This window comes from Plecotus auritus, assembly GCF_963455305.1.
Source record: "Plecotus auritus genome assembly, chromosome: 1".
In the NCBI taxonomy this organism is placed as follows: domain Eukaryota; kingdom Metazoa; phylum Chordata; class Mammalia; order Chiroptera; family Vespertilionidae; genus Plecotus; species Plecotus auritus.
Window position 1 is genome coordinate 174149050 of NC_137770.1, and position 21995 is coordinate 174171044.

Here is a 21995-nt window from a genome sequence, read left to right on the forward strand (position 1 = left end):
TTATTTTCTTTCACAATTTCTTACATAAATGGCTATATTCAAAACCATAATCTGTATCATATGGACTTTGAAGACTGGCGGAACTGGTTTAGAATTCCAGCTCTTACCATCTGAGTCATTTTGAGAAATTTACTTAATTTTTTTTTATATATATATTTTATTGATTTTTTACAGAGAGGAAGGGAGAGGGATAGAGTTAGAAACATCGAAGAGAGAGAAACATCGATCAGCAGACTCTTGCACACCCCCTACCAGGGATGTGCCCGCAATCAAGGTACATGCCCTTGACCGGAATCGAACCTGGGACCCTTCAGTCTGCAGGCTGACGCTCTATCCACTGAGCCAAACCGGTTAGGGCTACTTAATTTTTTTAAGCCTCGGTTTTCTTTTCGGCTAAAAAAAAACCCCAATAATATTATTTTATTGATTGGGTTATTCTAGATATTAAATATGTATATATGTAATTGTAATAAATAGCCTGGTAATGATTGGCAATCAATAAATGTTGCTATTATCTTCATCAACATAAGCATGAGAAGTAAATTTGAAAGTTTTCATTTTACATTCTTTTTATGATTCACTTTATCTTCTTAAACCAAGATACTGTTTTGATAATTGTTTATATATTCAACATTCACTTTTACCTATTGACTGTCATATATAATAAATTAAGAATATTTCCTTTAAGTAAATTATAACAAAAGTTAATATTATGAGTGGTATATAGATAAGTTCCAATATATCTACTGCAGATCAAATGCCTAATAATTACAAAAGCACAAAGCAAACCACAAATTAATTAATTATCTTTATTTTTATTCTCATTTTGAGGTATTTATTCTTAAAGTTAAAATGTTTTTGCTTAAGTAATACTAACTCTTTGATAAAAATGTTGCCTTTTAAAATTTGCATAAATCAGTATATGTTTGAGACACACAAAATGGCCAACAGTAAAAATAAAACCATTTAAATAATGTGATTTATAACTAGAAATGCAAAAATGTAATTAGTTTGTTGTACATTATTTTCTGCTCTAGTAGCCAAAATTTGGCAATTAGCCATATTACTCAATTTAAAACCAGAATTTGATCCTTCCAGGCATATTGTCACTATTTTACTAGGTGAATAAAACTTGACTTTGGTTACCATATTCAGAGATTTGACAACTTCTAAAAAACTACACTCTAAAATCATATGTAAGTGTGATTTTTAGAGCCTCAAAGATATTTTTATAAAAATTATGTATATTTATGTTAATGGATACTATGAAAATTTTCATGATGCAGTATGAATTCAATTTTGGAGATAGCAGGAAAGCATAGCCTCAATCACACTTGATTTATTCATCTTTATCTGAATCCTGAGCTTGTCTCTCCTTGCTTTTAGATGGAAATGTTGATGATATCCTTTATAGGGGTTCTTCATCTTCATCAATCGTGTAGGTATTACCATATTGTCTCTAGAATTATCTTTTAAAAACTTAAACATACAAAAGAAAAAATGGAGGTCTTGAGGTACTGAATTCATTTTTTTTTAAGCACTTGTTACTCACATTTCCAATTCCATTCAGCAGACATTTATGAATTCTGATAATGTGCGAGGCACAGCACCAAATAATCAAGGCCTTTAACTTACATTATTTTTATTGATCTTGTCTTCACCCATAAGAGGTGGATGTTCTTATTTCTATTTTTAAAATAATGAAGTTGAGGTTCAAAAAGGTTTAAAAAATGACAAAATAGGATTTAAACTTACATTTGTCTGATTCCAAAGACTATGTTGTAAATATTACCTTATGCTGCCTCTACCCAAGCAAAGTCCTTATCAACTTGTTTACTAGAAGAGAAAGAACCCTGGCCACTGAAACTCCTTTGAAACTACTTTTTAAACTTCACTAACAAGAGACTGACAACATGGTTTATTTATTTTCATATAGGTATATGGCCATTATTGATCCCTTGAAACCCAGACTATCTGCCACAGCAACCAAGATTGTCATTGGCAGCATTTGGATTCTAGCATTTCTACTAGCCTTTCCTCAGTGTCTTTACTCCAAAACCAAAGTCATGCCGGGCCGTACTCTTTGCTATGTGCAATGGCCACAAGGTGCCAAACAACATTTCACGTAAGTTAATTCTCTATTATAATTTTCAATTCAATTTATTGAACAATTAAGGAACTGTAGGTTGGGAGCAACAATTAAATAAATAAGACATAGGCATTTCCCTCAATGTCTCACATATTACTTGGGACGACAGACACCTACAAATATTATAATACATTATGATATGGTCACTAAGTTGGTGTAAATTACAAAGATTTATAACTGAAAAATGTAATGACTTCTGTATGGGACAGCTCTGGAGAATTTACTAGAGGAGGTGATAAGCTCATTGGAGATGAAAGCAATACCCAAAGGAGGGCAGGGTTGTTATTGACAGAGAAATGAGTGAGAAGCGAGAAACTAGAGGCCAAATGTGTTGATTGCTCTTTTAAGAAACCTGGTTGAAGGGAAGCGGAGTCCTGGTAGGCTCTTGGTTGTGTTCCTTTGTTTTAACATTAAAGAAATTTAAATACTAGCTTGAAAAAAAAAATAGGAATGTTATATGATAGAAGTTGACATTTCATATTTTGGACCCACCTTTAAAAAGATGAAATACTGCTATTTATGACAACATGGATGGGTCTTGAAAATATCATGCTAAGTGAAATAAGTCATAAGGGAAAAAGTCAAGAACAATATGATTTAACTCATATGTGGGATATAAAACTGAAAGCAACAAATGAACAAACAAGACAAAGAAATAAACAAAACCTCATAGACACGACAATAGTATGGTGGTGATCAGAGGGAAGGGAGGGTGGGGAAAGTAGTAAAAGGTAAAGAGAGTAAAAAAAAACATAACAGAAAAACACGGGCATTGAGAATATTAGCATACCAAACTCCATTAATTACTTTAAAAGCTCTTAAGAAAGAGGAAGCCAAACAAAGTTTATACAAACTCTAATTGGGCTGTTATATTATTGTTTATCTACTATTCCTCCCTAATTGCCTCCTTATAATTTTGATTGAAAGCTACGAAATCCTAGAATTTTGTTTGATAATGTATAGTGTCATGACTTTGTTGTGACTGACACGTCTACATATTATTTACCAAATTAACAATACAATCAAATGTTCCATGACTTTGAAAAAATACATGTAAATATCTTTATTTGATTTTTAAAATCACTGTCAAATAGCTTGTGAATTCAATGTGGCTCACAGTATTTCGTAACATTTTTTTTTCATTTGGATGAAAAATAATTTATTTCAAATATGAATGATGTCACAGGATATATAGAATAGATTTACATAGGAGAAAATATCATCAGTTGATTACTTTATTCTACCTCATCTCTTTTCTTCTGATGATACATTTAATTAGGTTAGCCCAATAATTACCAAGCAGAGGAAAGGCATTTATCCTGAACCTCTCTAGGCAAGGGGGTGGGGGTGGGGAGAGGTGTGGTTTAAATTAACATTGCAGCTCAGCTATGTTTTTCATGTATAAAGTAAAGATGGATAGAAATCAACTGGTAGCATTTGGACAACTGTAGGTGACAATATCATGGTATGTTAATGAGTGTGAAATGAAGACTTAGAGAAAATGTGGAAATAGTCTTTAGCATTTTAAATTATGATTTAAAATGGGATGAATTCAAATTCCCACTATTTCATCCCAATATGCTCTTCAGCATGTGAGTTTCATTGTTGTTTTTATTTAAATTTCAGGTACCATATTATTGTCATTATACTGGTGTACTGTTTCCCATTGCTTGTCATGGGCATCACATACACCATTGTTGGAATCACTCTCTGGGGAGGAGAGATCCCAGGAGACACCTGTGACAAGTATCATGAGCAGCTAAAGGCTAAAAGAAAGGTACTGTTACATATAATTTACCTAGCATTTGTGTAAGTTGTGGCACATCAGAGATGGAGAATACCTACCTATGGTATTTTAATACTGTATAATATCATTTGATGCTTTGCTTCTACTTTTATTTGTCTAATGTTTTCTTTTAGTCCAATTTTTCTTTTGCTTTTTTTTTTAATCTTCTACAAGCCAGTGATGATGTGCAATTTCAGTTTGTGATAGAATAGTCACTTCCCTACAGAAAGACTTTTTATTACCTTGTTCAGAGTATCTTCAATTACTCCACAAGAAACTTATGAAATTTTACTTTCAGTGGAGTCCCATTTACTATATTTCTGAACTTCTAGCTATGTTTCTTCTTTATTTAATAGAATCCTCTGATGCACTCTATAATCTTCCAGAAGCTTCTTTGATCCCAATAATGGCATCTCTTTTAATATGTGTTATAATTTCCTAATATCTATTTACCTGTCTCTCCCTCCCTACCTTCCTGACACCTCTCCTCACCCTTTCCCTCTCCCCACATTTGATTTCTACACAGCCATCATGCATATCTGATTAAAAGATGAGAATTGCATTAATACTCTTCTACAACTTATTGGGTGACATTATAAAGCCAACTTCTGAATATTCACATTAAACAAGAAATGCTCTAAAATTATAATATTGACATTTACCAGGATTTAAAATTAAGATTTTACTCAGACTACCATTATGTGACTCGGTGAGTGAGATTTTTGATAAGTTTGTAGAGTTAAAAAGAATCACAGTCACCTATCCCATCTTCCTCTCTCCAATTGATGTGTACCTATGTTGTGGAGCGAGCGCGAGTGAATGACCACTGGAGCCCAGACCAAATTAAAATTTAGGGAGCCTTTATTAGCCGGCCAGCTGGCTGGCCAGCCGGCCGGCGACTGCTCTGCCTTTCTCCATGCAGGGAGTTTAGAGAGCAGCCCCGACCCTTTGTGCAAGACCACTTTTAAGCACATTAACCACATCCTGTTTTTGCAGAGCAAGTAACCCAAGACAAAACAGTTTTTCCCAAGCAACGTCAGGATCATGCCATTGACGACCATGTTATTCACAGGGTCATCCTGTTCTTCAGAAAGCTGACAGCGTTCTGTGAAAGAAGGCCTACGTGCTGGGAAGGGGCTATGAGACCGTATTTCAAGGCCTGGCCTGGTGTCAGCACTGACAACTCCATCTATGGCATAGTCCATGGCCTCAGTAGTGCTCAAAAATTCCCACTCTCCAACACCTAATGCAAGTCTGAGAGATTTTTCCAAGGATAGGAGTCATGCTAATTATGCCAATTATTATTTATTCAATTTATGATTCACTTATTTATGTAGAACTACCAACTACATGGATACTTTCCTTAAAAAACCCTCAACAGCCCTAATCGGTTTGGCTCAGTGATTCCGGTCAAGGGCATGTACCTTGGTTGCAGGCACATCCCCAGTAGGGAGTGTGCAGGAGGCAGCTGATAGGTGTTTCTCTCTCATCGATCTTTCTAACTCTCTATCCCTCTCCCTTCCTCTCTGTAAAAAATCAATAAAATACATTTTTTTAAAAACCACACTCAACATCTTAAAAATCCCTTACCTACAAACACTCACTTAACAACAATAAAATTAGGTTTTAAAAATTTAATGTAGAAAATTGATTCCATTTTAATACTAATATATTTTTCTTCTGTTATTGACAATAATGGTAGATAAGACTTATGTTCAGTTAACAATTTATTATGATCTCTAGTATTTGAAAACAAACAGTATATATGATCTTTTCTATATCACTTACTAATTTCAGCCTATAATACATATTTTTATTTATTTTTATTTTTTTTAAATCTTAAAAATGAAGTGCATAAACAACCACATTATGCTTTTAGCATCTAAGAAAGAATCCTAAAAGTAGGATAATTTCAATAACTTGGTCGTCTGAAGTGAACAATTTCTCTTTTGCAATTTCAACCTTCATTTCATAACATCCTGTTCACATTGAAAGGTGATCTTTGGGGGGATATTTCCGTATAGCTATGTTTTAGGCAACATCACATAAAATAACTGATGTGATGTTCTACATATTTCAGAATAATTTCTGCCTTTCTGTTACTCACTGAGTTTCCTGTCTTTTGTTTCTTATTGGTTTAGGCATCTTTTTTTTTCCTTAGCAGTTTTCCCCTGTTCACTCCTAGGAAAATTTAAATAAGTCCAATAATTGTGTATTATAGCTCCTTTTACTTCATATACATGTAATATTTTTCTAGCAAGAAATTAAAATTTAATGAATGTTACTTTTTATTTTTGCATTGAGTCCCACAAGAAACAATAACAAGAGGGAATACTCTGCCTTTGCCTCTGTATAACTTATAAAAGTAAGACATAAATATTTCCTTATGATTTCATTCTGTAGTTTTAAAGTATAAATATCAATTTAAATGGAGAGTATAATCCTTCTGGAATGTTTCAAAAAAGTAACACATTTAAATTTTTTAGTCCATATGTCTTTCTCTCAGATTGTGTTCTAGGTTGAAATAATACAAAATGACATTTATGTTATGACTTCCTATAATAAATTACCTTATTCTTGGAGTTCTTTCACAGTCACTTATTAGTATTACTGTATCTCAAAAGTAACACTTTTTTCCAAAAATTTAAAATTTCAGAATATAGCTAGCTCTCCTCTAAATTGCTTGCTTTATATCCAAAATTAAAATATTATCTGGTATGTTTGGAAGAGTTATTTCTAGTAACTGTGTTATACTTATGCTTTAATATGTCTACTTAGGGCTAAGATATAAGTCCTTCTCTGAATGGGCCAGGTAACTATATGCTGTCTCTGAGAAAATACATTTTTGAAATTACAGATTTGACTCCAGAGATAAAATAAGAGAGTTATTGATTAAAATAGTGCAAATTCATTCTGACTGTTGGGAAAAACAATAACTCCATGAACAATGCTGAGCCAATATCCTAGTAATAAAAAACATTGAAGTTGATTGAGCTCCCAAATACATATGAACTAGAATAAATAAAAATTTGTCAAATCACTGAGAAAATCTTTGCAACTATTGAGAAGCATTGCTTTCATTATTCTTTCTCCTACAATCTTTAGGAATTGTGGTTAATTTCAAACCTTATAGATTAAATTCTTTAAAGAACAGCCAGTAGAGGGAGAAAACCAAGATGGCAGCATAGGTAAACACCTAAACTGCTGCCTCGCACAACAATTTCAAAACTACAACTAAAAGACAGAACGGACACCATCCAGAACCACAGGAAAGCTGGCTGAGTAAAAATTCTACAACTAGAAGGAAAGAGAAAAGCTCACAGAGAATTGGAGGTACGGCAAAGGGGCTTTGTGCGCGCAGAGAGGAAGGGCGGCTGAGAGCCTGGCTGACTTTCTCTGGCGGAAGGGGGAAGAAAGCCTCCGACCGCACTGAACCCCAGTTCTGACTGCACTGAACCCCAGTTCCGGGCGAACCCCTGGGGACCCACGCTCTTACGGGGGGAGTCTGGACCCTCTGGTGGAGACTCGAGCTGGGAAAGGCAGAAGTCTGAAGGCGCACGCGGGCCAGTGCGCACAAAGGCTGCGGAGGTTGCCACAGGCTTTCCCTAGTGGAAGGGAGTCAGAGGATCCTGACTGCACTGAGCCCCAGTTCTGACTGCAGTGAACCCCAGTTCCAGGCGAGCCCCTGGGGACCCACGCTCTTGTGGGGGGAGTCTGCACTCTCGGGCGGAGACTCGGAAGGCGGAGGACTGAAAGCGCTCGCGTGCCAGTGCGCACAAAGGCTGCGGAAGTTGCCACAGGCTTTCCCTAGTGGAAGGGAGTCAGAGGCTCCTGACGGCACTGAGCCCCAGTTCTGACTGCAGTGAACCCCAGTTCCAGGCGAGCCCCTGGGGACCCACGCTATTGTGGGGGGAGTCTGGACTCTCAGGCGGAGACTCGAGCTGGGGAAGGTGGAGGACTGAAAGCGCACATGTGCGCAAGGGCAAGGCTGACAGGAAGCCAAGACTGAGACTCCACCCCATCCAAGCTGAGCACAGAGGCTATTGCAGTTTGGCAAGTCTAATCCTATAAGGCTGTCTCCAGCACCGAACTTCTCCCAGCATAGACACAGCTGATCCTTACAGCCAACTGGCCTGGAGGTCAATTCTTCCCAGTGATACCAACAACAATAAAGACTTAATTACAACAAGGCTGTACACACAGTCCACAAAGGGGTGCACCAAGAGTGTCCACCTCAGGTTAACTGGGGAAGCAGACCCACTGGGCCATATTGGAAACCTAGCACAAATATCTACCTTACCAACTCAGGGAATCAGTGAAAATGCGGGGTCAAAGAATCAGATCACAAACGAAAGAAATGGAGGAAAACAAACGACTGGATATAGAATTCAAAACCACGGTTATAAGACTTTTTAAGAATATCCTAGAAAAGGCCGATAAATATAACGAGACCCTCGAAGATATGAAAAAGGACCAACTAGAAATTAAACATACACTGACTGAAATAAAAAATATTATACAGAGACCCAGAAACAGAATAGAGGAACACAAGAATCAAGTCAAAGAATTGAAATACAAAGAAGCAAAAAGCAAAAAAAAAAAAATCCAAAAAGTTGAAGATAATGTAAGAAGACTCTGGGACAACTTCAAGCGTACCAACATCAGAATTATGGGGGTGCCAGAAGAAGAGAGAGAGCAAGATACTGAAAACCTATTTGAAGAAATAATGACCGAAAACTTCCCCCACCTGGTGAAAGAAATAGACTTACAAGTCCAGGAAGCCCACAGAACCCCAAACAAAAGGAATCCAAAGAGGACCACACCAAGACACATCATAATTAAAATGCCAAGAGCAAAAGACAAAGAGAGAATATTAAAAGCAGCAAGAGAAAAACAGGTAATTACCTACAAGGGAGCACCCATACGATTGTCAGCTGACTTTTCAACAGAAACTATGTAGGCCAGATGGGAGTGGCAAGAAATATTCAAAGTGATGAATAGCAAGAACCTACAACCAAGACTACTCTACCCAGCAAAGCTATTATTCAGAATGGAAGGTCAGATAAAGAGCTTCACAGATAAGAAAAAGCTAACGGAGTTCATCACCACCAAACCAGTATTATATGAAATGCTGAAAGGTATTCTTTAAGAAAAGGAAGAAGAAAAAAGTAAAGAGAAAAATTATGAACAACAAATACATATCTATCAACAGGTGAACCTAAAAATCAAGTGAATTAAAAACCTGAGGAACAGAATAATCTGGTGAATATAATAGAATCAGGGGCATAGAAAGGGAGTGGACTGATAATTCTCAGGGGGAAAGGGGTATGGGGGGTTCATGAAGAGAATGGACAAAAATCATACACCTATGGATGAGGACAGTGGGGGGGGAGGTAAGGGCAGAAGGTGGGGTGGGAAATGGGTGGAGGGGAGCTATGGGGGGGAAAAGGAGAAATAATTGTAATAATCTGAATAAAGATTTATTTAAAAAAAAATAAAAAAAAATAAAAAAAAAATAAAGAACAGCCAGTAGAAACAAATTACATATCTGTTATACAGAACCTCGCATGTCTAAAAACTTTCAGATTAACAATCCTCACTTGATCTTTGCATATGTTCTGCCGAAATACGTATTCACTTTGAAAATAATACTAGTAGATCTAGCTAGCACTAAATATTAAAAAGATGAAATATTAGTCTTGAAAAATAAATTAATACCTCTAGAAATATTTTCTTATTATAAAAATTAGTCTGTTGAAGAACCTAAAATTCAATATTAAAATTCTATGGCTCCCAACAACTTACTAAGATCTAGAGGGTAATCTGTAGGATTGACTAACATTTGAGTCACATGTATAGTAGACTTTCAAAAATGTTAGCAAGCACATTAATAAATTTTCTTATATAATGTATTTTATAATTTAAAAAGACTTTGAATACCTCATAACACAGCCAAAGATATTCTCAATTTATAGCAAATATTCTAAGTTTTAAAATTCTACATGTTATATACCCATTTTCTTTAAATATGTCTATTTAAATATGTATATTGAATTAATAGTCTCTTTAATGTAACAAAGTGGTTAACTTAAGAATGCCTGCACTTGAAATAGAAATATCTTCAGAGAGTAACAAAATATAAAATATCAATTAATATCACACAATACTCAAGGTCTTGTCTAAGTAAGTGCTTTTTTTGTGGTAATTACTTAATATTTTTGCCAACATCTTCCTTCAAGAAATGTGTACAGACTACTGTAGGATTGATTTAAAATATTTTTGCAGTTCAAAAAATCTGTTCTAGAATGATAGATTTTATTAGAACCTAAAATTTCATGAATCCCTTGCCTTATTGCTATTTTGGATTAAAATCAAATGCAGTGTAAGGAAAAATAAGTAAAGGGGGCTAACCTCATATTTAGGATGTTTTGATAAAATAAATCAAATATGCTCTTTAATTTTTTTCAGTTTTGGCAATAGCATCTGTTTCCTAAATATCTAGATGTAAACCATAGATGTTGACTCATAAGCCATTGAATGTTTATTTGAATTAGAATCTTATGTATAATTAGTATATCCATATGACTGCAATTTGAACTCATACACTTCGGAAACAAAAGATTTGCCATCTGTCTCTCCTAGTATTATCCCAAACTAAGACTACATTCTTGGCAATTTGGGTGGCAAATAAAAAAGCAGTGACATTAAAATTATTGACAATGACAAAACTTATCCCAAAATACATCTGAGTCTGCCAGCATCTTGGAATAACTATTTAGAACATAAATGCTAGAAGTCCAGTGATTAGCAAGATGGGAAGAAAATAAATTATACTAATTAATAGATATATAAGTTGGACATAAAACATACCTAATATATAAATGATTAAATTATTAAATTTATCTATATGAAAAATAAATTGTGGCTACATAGGGAATAAAAATGGTTAGATCAATTTCAATTCATTCATCAAAGGTTATTTATTAAACGTTTCTATTGTGGAAGTACCATAGACAACATTTTTCTCATATCAGGAAACTGGGACTGCATGCAATTTCCAAAGTGAGGAAATATTTACAAAGTGTACCAATTAATAATGCGGATTTTGTAATCAAAGAAAACACGATAATTTCAAGAGAAACATCAAAAAGTGCTTTATTCAAAGTAATGTCCACCGCTAGCTACACATTTCCCCCATCTTTAGGTAATTTGTCGATACCATCCCAATAGAACTTTTCTTGTTTTGAGGCAAACCATTCAGAGACCCAGTTTTCCACTTCTTCATATGTTTTGAAGTGCTGCTCAGAAAGTGTGTGTGCCATTGATCGGAACAAGTGGTAATCTGAAGGAGCAAGGTCTGGTGAATACAGCGGGTGGGTTAATACTTCCCAGGCAAGACCTTTTAAAGTGTCTTTAACTGGTTTTGAAGTGTGTGATGGTGCATCATCATGAAGCAAAATTACTTTGCCATGTCTTCTGGCCCATTCTAGTCATTTTCCTATCAAAGCGTAGTTCAAATTGATTATTTGTTGTCGGTAGCAATCAGTATTAATGGTTTCCCCTGGTTTTAGAAGCTCATAATACACCACACACCTTCCTGATCCCACCAAACACAGAGCATTGTCTTCTTTCTGAAGCGATTTGGCCTTGCAGTCGATGTTGATGGTTGACCTGGATCAAACCATGATTTTGTGTGTTTGGGATTCTCAAAATAAATCCACTTTTCATTAGTCACAATTCAATACAAAAAAGACTTTCTTTCATGCCATTGAAGCAACATTTTACTGATGTCTTTTCGGTTTTCCATTTGTCTTTCATACAGTTGATGTGGCACCCATTTTCATTCCTTTAACATCTTTCCCATTGCTTGTAAATGATCAGAAATGGTTTGCTGAGCAATGTTTAATCTTTCTGCAAGTTGTTTTTGAGTTTGACACGAATCCTCATCCAATAATGCTTGGAATTGTTGTTCTTCAAACTTTTTCAGTTGACTTTGATCTTCTTTCTCTTTCACATCGAAATCATCACTTTTAAAGCATTTAAACCAGTATTCTCAAATATCTTGAGATGGAGTATGTTCACCATAAGCTTCCTGAAGTATATGATAACTTTCAGCAGCACTTTTCTCCCAAATAAAGTAATGAATTAAAACTTCCCACAAATGCTCTTTTTTTTTTTGGCACAAAATTCAACATTTTTAAGCATAAAAATATCTGTGATGTTAACACCTTCAGCAAATTTGACATATGAAGTTTTGAAGCTTGCTGTCAATGCAACAAAATAGCATACATATCAAATCGCATATATAACAACATATGTATAACTCCATCTATTGAAAAAAATCGCATATACAACAACATATGTGCAACTCCATATATAACAACATATGTGTAACTCCATCTATTGAAAAAAATCATTATTAATCGGTACAACTGGTAGTTTAGATATGTAAAAATGTCCACTAGTATAAAAGCTGTTTTTTATTATTAAAAATTGTGTCACTTAATTAGTTTTTTGTTTTAGTTTAAATGAGTTTTTAACATAATAAAGCTCACTTTAATACATACTGAATAAAAACAATACACAAAACATCTTAACAAATTCTCCTTAGTTAGTATAATACCCTAAAGCATATGGATATTAATTCATGGTTTTGCCACATCTAAAACAATTCCACAATAACTACATTGTCATTGCCAAATAACAGTAGACAAATCTATATAATAAAAGCCTAAGCGACTGTTATGGCAGAACTACTGGAACGACTGGTTGCTATGATGCGCACTGACCACCAGGGGAAGACGCTCAATGCAGGAGCTGCCCCCGGTGGTCAGTATGCTCCCACAGGGGGAGCGGCTGCTCAGCCAGAAGCCAGGCTCATGGCTGGCGAGTGCAGCAGTGGTGGCGGGAGCCTCTCCCACCTCCACAGCGGCAAGGAGCAGCGAGCCTAGCAATAAGGAGCCTGCCACTAAGGAGCATTGAGCCGAGCAGTAAGGAGTGAGCAGGTGAGTGGTAAGGAGTGAAGGATCCTTGATTGTGAGAGGGATGTCCAGGGATCCGGCCTAAGTCAGCTGACAGACACCGCCTGAGGGGTCCTGGACTGTGAGAGGGCGCAGGCCGGGCTAAGGGGACCCCCCCACACACACCCCCCGTGCATGAATTTCATGCACTGGGCCTCTAGTATAAATATAATTGTTTTTGTATTTAGAGAAAAATCTAAAATCCAAATAAGCACAATATTTTGTGTCTACCTGAGAGAGAGAGAGAGACAGAGAGCATTATCTTGTTTAAATCACCACTTTTCTCTGGGTTTAGTCTTATTTATAAAATGAGAAGATTGTACTAAAGTAGCTCTAAGTTTCCTTCTAATTATAAACATCCATGATAGCAATTCATCATATATTCAGTATCTAATGTGTATCAGGCATTGTGCACAATGATTTTACTTAAACCTTATAAAATCCTATAAAAGAAGATATATTTCAGGTCAGAAATATTAGTAGGCCAAACTCATAGGACATTTTCTAATGGGTTTTGAGCAGCTGATTTTGTTTAGAGCCCAAGTTTTCCCTCATACCTTTGATCCCACACACATAACCAGTTACCCATATTATACTGTCATCTACAAGTGGTGGGTTGTGCAGAGGGGTAGGTATAGAAAGACCCACATTTAAGGTCAGTTCATCATGGAACTTCCTTCTCTGAAAAATAAAATTTGTTTTTCTTCTAATGTATGACTTCAATTTCTATACTTCTGTCTTTCCAGTCTCAGACACCCCTCCATCTCCTTCTTCTCCTACCCATAGCCCTATCTAGTTGGGGTATCAGGAAGAGGAATTTCCCCCCTATCCCTCTTAAGTTCTTATGGTTAGACTAATAATAAAATTGGTACAAGACAGAGTAGAGGCGACAAAACAATTAATTTCATGTTTATGGGAGATGATAAGTTGATACTAAGAGAATGACCAAAAAGTAGACAGATCTTATATCTCTTTACACAAAGAAACAATAATTTGTGAGGCTTTAACAGGACAAAGAAACAGGTTGGCGTGATCATTAGTGAGGAATCTACACCAAGTTTGTGCGTGGGTAGTAAATTAGTAAAAAAAATGACAAGGGTCCTAACCAGTTTGGCTCAGTGGATGGAGTGTCGGCCTGCAGACTGAAGGGTCCCAGGTTCGATTCCGGTCAAGGGCATGTACCTTGGTTGCAGGCACATACCCAGTAGGAGGTGTGCAGGAGGCAGCTGATCGATGTTTCTCTCTCATCGATGTTTCTAACTCTCTATCCCTCTCCCTTCCTCTCTGTAAAAAATCAATAAAATATACTTTAAAAAATGACAAGGTTTATATACACAGGCTTCTTGTAGTTCAAAACTAGTTCAGAGTCTGTGTGGAGAGTGTCACAATTCTATAACCTTTTATAGCACAAATTCTATATATTATTTTATTTTATACTCATAATAATGCTCTGGAATAAATAGGAAAGGTGTTATCTTATTTTAGAGATAGGTGGGCAAGAAAGTTGAAGCAAGAAGGTAAAGGTGAAAACAAGGGATCAATGTGAAAAACTTTTAAACTAATCATCAGTGTGTGATGACTGATTAGATATAAACACTGAAGAGGAAGAAATGAAAATTCTATTTAAAGACTCAATTGCTTAGAAAATTAGGACACTATTGACAGGAAATAGGCAGCCTGTGAGAAAATAATACAGTTTTGATGAAGAAGATGAATGCACCTAGGAGAACACAGCCAGGTGGACATGGTGTGTACGCAGCTGACGTTATCTACCAGCAGAGGGAAGACTTTTACTTATGCTGATGGAGGTAACAACTAATGTTATTACTGTAGGAAACACTTCACACTCTGTAATCTATGACCACAGCTTTATGCCAACCCATTCTATATTCTGATTAGAAATTTTCATAAGAACATTCTGTCACACCCTCCGAATGAGATAATAGTGAATACAGACACACCAGCTATAGGGTTTCATTAACCCAAATTCCTCTGCTCACCTCTCAATGTTTCCTCCTCCTAAATTCCACACCCCCAACTTCCTGAAACCCAAGTCAGAGGAGCAGAGACAAATCCCTTTGCCAGAACTGCCAGTTTCTATTTCTATTCATTTTATTATTTCTACCTTGGTTATTTTTAATTTTGTAATAGAATTTCCAACTAATACAAAAAAATTCATTGATAGCATAGTTCCTCTCTAGTAGGGGTTACCAGTTTACAATAGAGTAATAAAATATCCTTTGAAAAATGATGAGTTGCTAACTTACAATTCATGCAGAGAGTAGATACCACCTGTCTTCTATTCCTATTTCATTTTGTGTCTTATTTATGGCCTGTGTTAATAATGATGTGCAGTCTTTTACCTTCTGACCATTTGTCAGTGGGAGATTCAATTGTAGCTGTTTATTCAGCATTGTGATTAATTGGTGCTGACTCATATTCACATACTTTCTCCAGCTTCTTTCCCTCCCCCCACCAGCTTTCTGGTGTTTTAATGTCTAAATTTTTTTAAATTTATCTTTATTGTTGAAAGTATTACAGATGTTCACTGTTTTTCCTATTGACTCCCTCCATCCCAGGCCCCCAACCCCCTACCCTAGGCCTTCACCACACTATTGTCTGTGTCCATGGGTTATACATATATGCATACAAGTTCTTTGGTTGATCTCTTCCCATCCACCCACCCAATTGGATTGTTTGTCATCCGTTTGTTAAGTTGTATGCATTCATTATATATTTTGGATGTATCAGATGTATAATTGGCAAATATGTCCTCCCATACAGTGAGCTCCCTTTTCTTTTCTTTTTTTTATGGTTTCTTTTGCTGTACAGAAGCTTTTTATTTTTATGTAATCCCACTTGTTTACTTTCTTCTTTGTTTCCCTTGCCATAAGAGATGAATCTGTAAACATATTGTTGGAGAGATGTCTGAGATTTTGCTGCCTACATTTTCTTCTAGTATTTTTAAGGTTTCACGACTTACATTTAAGTATTTTATCCATCTTGAGAAAGACCCCATTTGTTCAAAAAAAGCCAATTTAGGGAATCTGTGATTAAAAAATAAAGCAAATACAATTAATTAACCTAAAACCTAAGACAATGAGCTTTAAAAAAAGCAGACTTTTTTTAATGATTCAACTAAAGGAAGAAATTATCTCATTTAAATTCATAGTAAATAAGCTACCCTGGATCTCTGTTACATTATACATGTAGAAATAAGTGACCAGTAAGATTATAAAATCTGGATGTATATTCCTTCAGATGCTCAATCTTTAATTTAATTTTTTATCTTTAATTATAAGACCATATGCCTAAGCATTGTTAGTCACATATGTTATCTCATTTAGCAACCTCATTAACATTCTAAGATATTATTATACTTATCTAACTAGTGATGTAGTCAAGGCTTAGGGAGTTTAACTTGCTTAACACTATTTTTCAAATAAGTAGAGGAATCTGGTTTAGATCCCAAGCTAACATTGAAGTTCAAGAAATAATCCATGGCTTTTTTATATCCTTTTATACAGTTAAAGTGCATTATAGATAATGTCAGTAAAAGAGGTAAAAAAAGGGGGGGGGTAGATAATTCATAATACCAGCATTCTAACACTTTTTTGCTTTTTCTATAATGTATACTCAACACATAAATTTTAAGAAAATAAGTTCCTGCCCTGACTGGTTTGGCTCAGTGGATAGAGCGTCGGCCTGTGGACTGAAAGGTCCCAGGTTCGATTCCAGTCAAGGGCATGTACCTTGGTTGCGGGGTACATCCCCAGTAGGGGGTGTGCAGGAAGCAGCTGATCGATGTTTCTCTCTCATCTATGTTTCTAACACTCTATCCCTCTCCCTTCCTCTCTATAAAAAATCAATAAAATATATTTAAAAATAAAGAAAATAAGTTCTTTTTATAAACTAAATTTCTCTAATTCTGGATGAACGAGATTCCCACTGTCCCTACCTACTATCCAGCGAAACCACAGCCAAGGGAACGGGCTTGGCGGAATCAGCGGGGAAAGAAGACCCTGTTGAGCTTGACTCTAGTCTGGCATGGTGAAGAGACATAAGAGGTGTAGAATAAGTGGGAGGCCCTGGCACCCCTTCCCTGATTCCCCAAGAGGGGGCGGGGAGGGGGGTCCATTGGCCTTGTGGGCCGCAGGTGAAATACCACTACTCTGATTGGTTTTTTCACTGACCCAGTGAGGGGGTGAGGGGGCGCAAGCCCCGAGGGGCTCTCGCTTCTGGCGCCAAGTGCCCAGCCTAGCGTCGGCCGGGCACGACCTGCTCCGGGGACAGTGCCAGGTGGGGAGTTTAATTGGGGCAGTACACCTGTCAAAGGGTAAGGCAGGTGTCCTAAGGCGAGCTCAGAAAGGACAGAAACCTCCCGTGGAGCAGAAGGGCAAAAGCTCACTTGATCTTGATTTTCAGTACGAATACAGACTGTGAAAGCCGGACCTCAGGATCCTTCTGACCTTTTGGGTTTTAAGCAGGAGGTGTCAGAAAAGTTACCACAGGGATAACTGGCTTGTGGCGGCCTAGCGTTCATAGCGACGTCGCTTTTGATCCTTCGATGTCGGCTCTTCCTATCATTGTGAAGCAGAATTCACCAAGCGTTGGATTGTTCACCCACTAATAGGGAATGTGAGCTGGGATTAGACCAGGAGGGGTGGGCAAACTTTTTGACTTGAGGGCCACAATGGGTTCTTAAACTGGACCAGAGGGCCGGAACAAAAGCATGGATGGAGTGTTTGTGTAAACTAATATAAATTCAAAGTAAACATCATTATATAAAAGGGTACGGTCTTTTTTTTTTTATTTCAACAGTTTTATTCATTTCAAACATTTTAACAAGAAGAATGTAAACACTAATTATTATAATTTGAAACTTCAAAAAATGGAGGAATCATAGCACAATAACATACCTTATATTGAAGATGGCAAAGGCAAAATAAAATTGCCTAACAAAGGAAAGGTACAAAAGCCTTTCAAATTAAACTTAAATATAATAAAATAATTTAAAACTAAAACAAATAGAAAAGAACAAAATGTGTTAACAGTAAATTAAACATTTTCTTTAGTGCAACTTCCAAATTATGCCCGGGACGTAGATGTAGATGGCAATGTAGACTGGGTTGAAAGGTTTTTGGTCTTTAAAACATCAACTTCAGTGGGAACAGTGTTGTTGGTCTCCTTTTTAGCTAATGCTCTGATACTGTGCTCTCCAGGGGCGTGTCTCCCTCCATCACCACGATAATGTGTCTACGCATTCCCAGGGTGATGTCGGGGGACGCGTCCGCAGGCATTACAAGGAGCCTCTGGAAGATTGAGAGGTTGTTCCTTCTACTGAATGTGCGGATATAAATCCGCCCACTCAGAAGAAGGAGCTGCGGCCCTGTTTGCCGACGTTGCCATGTTAACACTGCTGCTGGTGAAGGAGCGGAGGGGAGAGCAAGAGAACCCTCCGCTCTTTCGGCTGCGCAGGCCGGATAGAACAGCCGAACGGGCCGGATCCGGCCTGCGGGCCGTAGTTTGCCCACGGCTGGATTAGACCATTGTAAAACAGATTAGTTTTACCCTACTGATGATGTGTTGCCGCCATGGTAATCCTGCTCAGTACGAGAGGAACCGCAGGTTCAGACATTTGGTGTATGTCAGTGGTTGGTAAACTCATTAGTCAACAGAGCCAAATATCAACAGTACAACGATTGAAATTTCTTTTCTAAGAGCCGAAAACTGACTTCTGCGCATGGGCCACGAAATTTCAATCGCACTGTATGTGTGCGCCCACACATGGTATTTTGTGGAAGAGCCACACTCAAGGAGCCAAAAAGCCACACGTGGCTCGTGAGCCGCAGTTTGCAGACCACTGTTGTATGTGCTTGGCTGCGGAGCCAATGGGGCGAAGCTACCATCTGTGGGATTATGACTGAACGTCTCTAAGTCAGAATCCCGCCCAGACAGAACAATAAGGCAGCGCCACGGAGCCTCAGTTGGCCTCGGATAGCCGGTCCCCCCGACGTCCAGCTGGCTGTCGGGAGCGCCCAACTGCCTCGCCAGGCGGCGTGGCGCACTCCGCCACGCATCGGGACCGGGGTCCGGTGCGGAGAGCCCTTCGCCCTGGGAAACAGGGTGCGCCAGAAAGGGGGCCGCCCCCACGCCCTTCATGCAACGCACGTTTGTGGGGAACCTGGCGCTAAACCATTCATAGACGACCTGCTTCTGGGTCGGGGTTTCATACGTAGCAGAGCAGCTCCCTCGCTTCGATCTATTGAAAGTCAGCCCTCGACACAAGGGTTTGTAAAAAGAAAAAAAGAAAATAAAATAAAAATAAATTTCTCTAATTCTATTGTCCATGTAAATCATAGTACATCTCACCCCCTTCACTTATCTATGAATAATCCATTCATAATAGAATAATCCATTTTTATATTTTTATTTAATGCTAAAATTATTCTATATGGAATCTCTTATCTGGAAACAGATTGACCTTTATTCTCATATGTATTGTTTTTTGTCCATGAGCTTTCAGTTAAGCTTTTAGACAAGATTTTTGTCAGAATTTATTTCAATGTCTCCCACTTCTTACCTGATATATTGCCACAAACTTGTGTTTCTTCCCTGTTCTAAGACTAATGCCCATTTCTACATGTTATCCATGTTCTCCTGTTCTACACTGCTTGAGTAGTTTTTATGTAAACTTAAGTAGTTTTAACTAGGCTATGTGTGAATACATGAAGTACTTACTTATGTTCACAAGGATAGATTACCTAATAACCCCTTACAATTCTTCAGTTTAAAAATTAAACTTCATTTAATAATATATTCAAGTACTGTTAGAGTATACAAAAAAAGAAAAGGAAAAAATAAGGAAGTTCAAATTAGGTTAAATTAAATGTCTGTAAGAAATGTGCACATTTTATCTCCGGTAAATTCTCAACTCTGTTGTAGAATACTGAGCAAGAAATGTGCTTTACTCACCATTGTGTTCTCAGCGCCTAGCATAATGCCTTCTGGGTTGAATGGATGGATAGATAAATGGATGGATGGATGGATGGATGGATGGATGGATGGAGAAATGAAGCAAAGAATAAGGTTTTATGAATCAATGACCTTCTCATTTTATACATAAGGAAATTTGCTATTATATATGTGATTTGCTAAAAGTCAAAAATCATTAAAAGGGAGAGCCAATTTTGGAATTTAAGCGTCCTGAGTTCTGACCTGATACTCTGCTCCTCATCCCAGTACAAACAAGAAGACTGAATCTTCAGGTCAAAGGGAATGTCTTCAAAAGTAAACCTCATTTTTAGTCTCAGGACTAAAAACGAGGTTTACTTTTCTATTGCGGAATGAATTAAACTGTTCTTGAAATTTTTCCTTATTTCACTGAATGAAAATATTTCTTCACCTTGCCACAAGAAAAATATATGAGTATTCCTATTATATAGATTATTGATATAGCATTCCAGTAAACAAATAATTCTAGTAAGTAAAAAGTTTGTATTATACATATACTACTCATTATAAAATTCCAAATTTCCTTAACATTAAATTATACTGGAGAAAAAAAACTTCTTTATTTCATAGAGGAGAAAACTACTTCAGTGTTGTGCAGGACTAACTGCGTTAGCATCCCATAGAGGTAATATGCAAATTGACCATCACTCCAACACACAAGATGGCCACCCCCATGTGGACACAAGATGGCCACCACAAGATGACCAACAGGAGAGGGCAATTGTGGGCGATCAGGCCAGCAGGAGAGGGAAGTTGGGAGGGACCAGGTCTGCAGGGGAGGACAGTTGGGGGCGATCAGGCCTGCAGGGGAGGGCAGTTGGGGGGGACCAGGCCTGCAGGGGAGGGCAGTTGGGGGCAACTAGGCCAGCAGGGGATGGCAGTTAGGGGTGACCAGGCCTTCAGGGGAGGGCAGTTGGGAGGGACAAGGCTTGCAGGGAGGGCAGTTGGGAGAGACAAGGCCTGCAGGGGAGGGCAGTTATGGGTGACCAGGCAGGCAGGGGAGGGCAGTTAGAGGCAATTGGGCTGGCAGGGGAGCAGTTAGGCGTTGACCAGGCTGGCAGGGGAGTGGTTAGGGGGTGATCAGCCTGGCAGGCAGAAGCGGTTAGGGGCAATCAGGCAGGCAGGCAGGTGAGCGGTTGGGAGCCAGCAGTCCTGGATTGTGAGAGGGATCCCAGATTGGAGAGGATGCAGGCTGGGCTGAGGGACACCCCCCCCCCCCCCGTGCACGGATTTCGTGCACCAGGCCTCTAGTCAAATATAAACTGCCTGGCCAAATGACACTGATCACTGGATGACAGATAGCATCTAGCACACTCCACAGTATACTCTTAGGTGTAAGTGTTGCAAATCTCCATAGCATATGTACTAGCCTAACAAACATTTCCATGAGTCCCCCAATTTTGCCCCAGACTCTCAACTGATAAAATCTGCTATAAATTGTTTTCCTGAAAACAAAAATCCTTTCCAAAATCCCAAAGAATACACAAAGGACAGGCTTTTCTTTCTCCGCATCCCTTTGGTTGACATCTAGGACACAGGGATTGACATAGTTAAGGGCTGTCTCTGCTGGAAATAATGAATAATATATGCTAGATTAAGTTAGCTATTTCAATGACAGAAGCAGCTATGTGAATTACAGTGTATAAGTGTATGGCTCACCTTGGTTAAGTAACAGAATACAAATATAAGTTCTATGCCATATCTGCCACATATGATTTACAAGTGGATGAGGTGATGAGTGAGGGAAAGTGGAAAGAAGAGACTATTCGTTTGTTAGAGATGCTACACAAGGTACCACAGACTAAATGCCTTAAAAAAAAGAAATGTATCTTCCTGCAGTTTTGTGTGATAGAAGATCAAGGTGTCATCAGGTTGGTTTCTTCAAGGTCTCTCTCCCTGTCTTGTAGATGGCCGTCTTCTTCTAGTGTCTTCCTGTGGTCTTCCCTCTGTGTTTGTCTGCATCCTAGTCTTCCCTTCTTATTAGGACACCAGTCTTATTAAATTAAGGTCCATCTATATCAGTGGT

At 37.8% G+C, this 21995-nt stretch overlaps 1 protein-coding gene across 1 annotated transcript in view; it reads left to right on the top strand.

The window, feature by feature from the left end:
• TACR3 (tachykinin receptor 3) overlaps nucleotides 1-21995 on the top strand; it is a 57173-nt gene that overhangs the window by 18477 nt on the left and 16701 nt on the right. The window contains exons 2-3 of the mRNA XM_080673934.1: nucleotides 1937-2125; nucleotides 3776-3926. Coding sequence (XP_080530060.1) covers nucleotides 1937-2125; nucleotides 3776-3926 — 340 coding nt within the window. The remainder of the gene's footprint in view (nucleotides 1-1936; nucleotides 2126-3775; nucleotides 3927-21995) is intronic.